This window comes from Vairimorpha necatrix, chromosome 12 (assembly GCF_036630325.1).
Source record: "Vairimorpha necatrix chromosome 12, complete sequence".
Classification (NCBI taxonomy): domain Eukaryota; kingdom Fungi; phylum Microsporidia; family Nosematidae; genus Vairimorpha; species Vairimorpha necatrix.
In genome coordinates this window covers 608100-615212 of record NC_088827.1, presented here as the reverse complement: position 1 = coordinate 615212, position 7113 = coordinate 608100, and the positions used below count along the sequence as shown (strand labels likewise).

The following is a 7113-nucleotide window of genomic DNA, read 5'->3' as shown; positions in this document are numbered from 1 at the left end:
CTTAGATGGAGCAAACTTGAAAGTACCAATCATTAAAACAGTTTTAGTATTCTCAAGGTGAATTAAATTTTCTAGCGTGCAAAGAATCACGACTCTTTCCTTATCTTCTATCCCAGAATCAAATTGCACAAATAATTCGCCTGTAGGCAAATATTTAATTGAATTTGTGATATCGGTTTTATCGGGAGTTGAGTAACTATGCCTCCCGTTTCGCATTCTCTTAATTCTATCCCTAATACTAAAGATATCAGGTGTTTTTTTAAAGCTTCATTAGAATATTCTTTCAACGCGTCAAAAATTATAATTCTTGACGCCTCGGCAGTTTCCTCTGCCCGTTTTAAGATTTGACCGTAGGAATATTCGAATTTATTTTTGTCGAAGTCTGGCTCGTGGTTGTGGGGGGTAACGCTTAAAAAACTACAATCTAAATTTGTATGAAGTTTAGAAGTGCAGTTTTCTGCTCTACATCTTCATATTATTTTTTCTTTTCCGTTATATCTGAAATTATACGCATGTCCTGCATATAATATCTTTCTTCCTCCTCTTTTGGAACGAACTTCACACAGTTCTTCGTGGGATAAATTATCCATTGGGGTATTTTAAAATAATTTTTTTTGGGCCGAAAGACCGATTTTTCGGCCTAAGGCCGAAAAATCGGCTTGCCGATTTTAAATGGGATATAATTGCTAGAAAACGGATCAAAGTAAGTGCGATCATGTTTGGGGGAATTTAAATTGAGAAAAGAGTGCGCAATATATAAAATATCAAGAGTTTCAGAAGAATTTTTATTGAAAATATTGAAGTTTTTTAGAGTAAAATGCTTTTATTATTATTATTATTTTTTTGTTTCTCTCTAGTTCCCCTAAAGACAGAAAAAAAAGGTCCGGGCTCAGATCGTTCCGCCGTAAATTCCTTGTTTGTTTAAGATTAGCAGTTTGTGAATATATCAGAGAATGATCAATGCATCGTACTTTTGTTTTGCTCAAAGGACATGCTTTTTCAATTTGATTGCTATTTATTGTTTGCTGCTCTTGCTTAGACAATATATTTTAAATACACTATTAACGAGTATGGCATATTACATAAAAAAACAACTTAACCTTTCTTTTATTTGCTAATCTATGAATTAAGAAAATTTACATAAGGACTAAAGAATTTTAGATTGAGAGACTCATCTATCACTACTGTATGATTCTTACCTATGAAAACTCTTTAATTTAACTTGCCAATAAGCAAGATCTGCAGCATTTATTTGACTTGGCTTGAGGAGAATCGGATAAATCATTATCTAAATCCATTACAAATAGATATGGCATATATAGTATCTGAAACGATACAAAATGTTCCGTGTGTTAATATCTTCGTACCTACACAACAGCCACATATAATCTCTGCAGCTTACTGGCGCCTCAAAAATATCACAGTAACAACTTTACATTATAAGGGATTATAAGTCGAAATTAATAATTTACAATAAAAGGTTTTTTTGAGAAAAAATACATACGGTCTCTAAAGTTTTCCCGCCTCCGATGAATTTTTTCTGCGTTACAACCATTTATTTGTGAATGGTTTTCAAATGTAGTTTAACTCTTCTAGCTCTCAAGAATTCAACAAATTTTAAAAAAAAATATTTGGCATACTAATGGTTTTATTTTTGGCCGTGTCTTTTGATGATAATTATTATTAAAAAAATAATAAACTAAAGTTATCAAACAAAGTTGAATCAAAATGCTAAGATGTGATTGATTCGGTATACACTGCTTTAAGACTAGATAAAAATATCCGAAGCAAAATAATTACCTTTCGTCTTTACAGACGCGGGTAAATGACTAAAAATGAATATTATATTATTGTTTTATTTTTCGTACTATATTTAGCCATATAACTAGCATTATATCCCATATTAAGTGTTAATTTTTTCCTAATTTTTAGATTAATGCTTCTTAAACGTTGTTTCATGTTATGTATATTTCCAGATTACTTTCAAAAAACAGCATTACGACATTTGTAAAGACGATTTAAACTTTATCTAAGGAATCTGCAAGATTTTTATATAGAATTTTTAGCTCAATCTGGCATCAAGTTTTTTAACTTAACGAGTTTTTTATTTTCATACTATTGTTACAAGATAAATACGCCTACAAACATTTATTTTAAAATATTAATATAAAATCAACAATCTCTGATATCAATTTTAAATTGAAATCGATCGAAAAATAAATTTACATTCAAAAGCTAATTTAAATTAAACTATAATTTTATTACAACAGTTTGTTTAATTCTTCAATTATATTATCAATTTCTCTATCGAGGCCAACAAGAGTTAAAAATAATTCATCTAAAGAACTAACATCGGATTCTGTAAATACAATTTCTTCTTCACATTCATGTTCTGATTCATCCGAACTACTAATAGCTTTCAATTGTAGTAATATCAATAACAAATAATTTCTCATATTCTTTTTCAACGGCCTTCTACCTGTTTATATAAGTTATTTTTAATAAATTTTTACTAACAAATTCAATTAAAAAGAATGTAAAAAAAAGATTTAGAATTTCAATTCAATATAAAAAAGCATATAAAATATACATTATTTGTAAATGCACAATTAATGATTTTTTTTAATAAATTTATTAAATATATACAATACTATTATACTTAATTTTAAAGTTACCACCAAAAAACAATTAAAGTTATTGTAATTTGCTTGCTAATATGAAACATTAAGCAAATCTAAAAAATGCTATATTTTTGTCAAATATCTATATTTCATGTGAGAGCATTAAGTTTGTTGGTTTTTTTTAATGTTATGGCCGTCGCAGACTTTTAAAGAAGTAATGCGTAATATAATTTTATTTCTTGATTTGTAAAACAATGAAGATTATTATGTTATAATTATTTGTTCATATTATAAAATAAAAATTGAACTGTATAAACCATTTTTTGATTTTTTTTTAAATAAAAAATTTCTTTTTAGCAAAAAAAAAAAAAATTGTATCAAAGACAACGAAAAAACACAGTACACGTTTTTTTCTTTTTATGTAGACCTTGATCGTGCTTGTTTTTGAGTTTAAAGCAAAGCCATTTTTAATATTTTTATTATAACATAAAGTTGAACCACAATATTAGTTTATAAAATAGTATAAATATAAGTTTACGAATTTATTAATCTATGATTAGAAGAATGGGAAATAAATATATACGAGCAATGAAATGCTTTTGAAAAGAATTAAAAAGTAATTTTACGGGACGTTGGTTTCTCTCCAATGCTGTTCTTCATCTTCATGAGCCTACTTAGTAGAGCTCTAAATGGAAAATATCTTATGTTCCAAAAAAACCAGCACAAAACTGAAAGCTACGGCTTAAACATCTGTTGTTTATCACGATCTAAACTCATGAAAGACTTAACCCCCTTAGTGAAAATGATAAAAGCAAAAGAAGAGTTTTTCGTGCAGTCAACCTAGAGATCAATCGTAGGAAATCGAATAAATACTCTAGAAATTAATACAAAAGTGGTAAAACTAAAATAAAAAATACAAATGCCTAGGTGTAACTAAAAAAGGCTCTAGTGAGCATACGAAAGAAACAAAGGATAGAATTAAACGGGATTTTCAAAACAGAGTGCTAAAGAATTAAAATACAAAGCTATCCGGGTAAAATATATCAAAAAAATTAAGGAATTTGGACTTTAAATATGTAAAACACATCGTGACATTTAAGTTTTAATAATTTTTTTTTGTGAATTAGATGACACATCAGACAAATACTAATACAAACTGTAATTCCCTCCTACCAGCAAATAAACGACGTTTATTCCTAACAAAGGAAGAACTGGGAAGAGGTACAAGCAACGTTGCATTATGCTGCGAAGCAATGCACCCAGCCCTAAGAGAGTTTTTAGAATATTCAAAATACAATCAGGATGAAGTAGCCATAATAAAGGTTATAGAAGACGATAAGAGGCAAAGGGGGGAGCAAAGAATTCCTATCAGCAAAAAAAAATTTAAAACAAGAGGAAATGTAAGAAATGCAAAAAGAAGCACAAAAGCTAAGGCTGTACAACGAGATAAAAACAAAAACCTAATATAAAAGATCGTGTGGAGGAGCCCAAGATAAAACGTGTCAATAAAAGACATGGCAATATGGGTAAACACAGAAACATCGTAGCAAGATGTAGAGCCAACTTCTTTTATTGCAAGATATAAACAATATCTTTTTATAGAAAATGAAATGTACACATCGTGAAGAAGCACATCAAACAGTTGACAGCCTGGAGTCTAGACGCGAAAATGCTAGAATCAGATACAAGAGAAAACACAATGAAGTCTTAAAGTGCATTCGCCTGTTATCGTGCAAAAATACATTTTAAAGCCGACAAATAAACTCAAGAGTCATTCTATCCAGGATGTGTCTTAAATAAAAACTTTGAAATGAGGATAGACACGTAATATAGACAGATATATAAATAAACATACAGAACAAGGGTTATTATTATAGGCATAAAAAAATAAGAAAGACTCATAATTACAAACGGCGTCACTTTAATTATAATCTCAAGCAGGTGAAACCCCAGAAGCTAGGAGAGTGTGGTTTTCTTGCCAACCATGTGTCACTGATGTATGGCTTCAAATGTGATATTATTCCGTATGTATTGACATGGGACGGCTGGTTACCAAATACTATGAAATGCACCGGAAAAGGCTTGATATGCCAACATTTATCTAGGCGTATATCCAATCTCTTGTTCTATAGAAGACTCATATAAGTATCATTTTAAAATATAGAAAAGGAAGGATGTTAGACTAAGAGTCCAATCATCTCTACTAGCAAAGAAAGGCATATGAAGACTGCATAGAGACATAAAAAGAGAATAGATGCTTCATTAAGAAATTTATTTGATTACTAAATGTTTTGAGAATTTATGGGCTGCCCTTATGCCTTTTATGATTTTTTATCAAGCTCCTAAAAAAGAAAATAAACTTGTGCGGACGGGGCTTGATTACGAGTTTGAATGTCTATATTGTAACAAATTAATCTCAATTAATCATTTAAGTTATATGGAAGAACATGTTATAGTTATAACGGCCATTTATTGTTGATCTAAGCTTTCTCGCTTGCATTTAAAGCATTGAAAACGTTGGATATTCGTTTTCCGTTTTCTTATTATTCCCTTCCTAAATTCAAATATCTAGAGATAAAAAACACAAAAACCAGTACAAATTATATAAATTTAAATTGGTATTAATTGCCACATTATTATTTATATTCTTATTTTTCCTCCAAGTGAATTTTCTAGAAAATATTTTATTATAAATATTTTCTTTTTATTTTACCCCACAAAAAGGATGAACAATAAAGAGAATAATGTCAATTACTATAGGAGGACACAAGGAAATCTACCCCCTCACAAGAGGATTACTTACTACCCGCATGGGAGTATTAATAAAAACTATTTAAATAAAACCAATTAATGTGCAGGGAGAAGCATTCTCGAAAGCTACACACAAAATGGCCATCTCACTGGTGGGAACACCACATATAATTAATTAGAAGAGATTATTATTTTATCACTTTCCCTTTTAAAGTAGACCATTTAGACCGGTCTATTCCAAAATATAATTATTTATTTTTTACAACCCCCCATATGGTACAGGGCGAGAGAAAAGAACAATCGCATCCAAAACTTTTACCTTCGGAATACAACACCAACGAAGAACGGAGACACTGGGATGGGCAATACTCATTTTAAAAACCTACGTAGGCAGTTGCGAATTAATAAAAACATTTATACCTCTTTAAACTATCTGCTCAAAGGTAGCTCCTATGGGATTAGGCAAATTTAAAGTAGTCAGCAAGCCGGCTCTTATTATTTGTTTTCATTTGTTCGGTCCCGGCGAATAGTACTTTTATTAATAAAGGCCACCTGGTATCCTTCTATTGTGCAATCGAAACCACCTATGACATGTCTTTACTAAATTTATATCTTACTTTATTACTAACAATACCAATTCGTTTGCGATAGTTGCTCTTTTTAACTATCTTATTATATTTATTTAATAAAAACGTTTGGATTCACGCCAAAACTAAAAAAATAAAAACCTAAATTAAACTTAATACTAAAATACCACCCAAGGAATGTTTTTTGTGCATTGTTATCAGATTTTAAATTGTGTATCAATAAACTTGTTCAAAAGTTTTAGAAGTGTAGTATTTCATTTGCGAAGCGGTTAATCATACAATCACGCCAATTCCAGATGAGTTAAATTACTCAATCTTTTTAAAATAAATACTCCTTTTCATTTTGTATCTCAACTTTGTATTATTGTTGTAATTACTATTCAATACATCCTTTTGTCAAATTTCACATAATTACATTCTTAAGTGTCGTGTTTGTTAATTGCATCAAAATTTCTGCACTTTGTTTTTTCTGCCCAGATGTATCAACTTCTTATTGTAATTTTTTCTGTTTAGAATCAATTTTAAAATATTTGAAAGTGCTTCAATTAGTTCGTCGAAGATATAAGGTAAGCGAGTGATCTTCAATTGATTATCATTCCATATGTTTAACTTTTAAAATCATATTTCTTATTTATTTGTTATCATTGGGGAAAATTTGTAAGCAACATATTATTTATTTTTCCATATTATGGCGAAATCCGGGGGATGGACCTTTTGGAACCCGTAATGGAAATTTATAATGGCCACCCCTTAAAAAATTTCAAGATTAGTAAGAAAAAAATGTTGAAACATCAGAAATTTTGGCTAAAGTAACCTTTAGCACACAATTTTCGATATAGGGTTTTTTTTGCCCCTATTTTATAATAATGGAAGAAAGAAAATGTGGAGGAAGAAACAAAAATAAAAATTAAAACAAAAAATTTATTAATGCTTCAAACACAGAACTAGAAGAATTTCTTTGAATCATGTACCTAAAAAAATAAAGCTTGGCACTGCATGATGACCTATTTCTATTAGGTATAGCATTTTTGAGGGAACGCCAATTACCTTCGATGGTATTGGTATGAACACCAGTATTGGGATCTCTAAAGTGCAACGAGTGGTTGACCATGTGGTGTTCATTGAATATTGTATTCAAAGAATGATAAGCCCTC

General features: G+C 29.8%; 1 protein-coding gene across 1 annotated transcript; it reads right to left on the bottom strand.

The window, feature by feature from the left end:
• Positions 1-1842: 1842 nt before the first annotated feature.
• On the bottom strand, positions 1843-2456 carry VNE69_12146 (putative SP-containing protein; the record flags this gene model as incomplete). Its single annotated transcript, XM_065475234.1, has 2 exons — positions 1843-1942; positions 2266-2456. The coding sequence occupies 2 exons, from the start codon at positions 2454-2456 to the stop codon at positions 1843-1845; spliced, it is 291 nt and encodes a 96-aa protein (XP_065331306.1).
• Positions 2457-7113: the final 4657 nt, after the last annotated feature.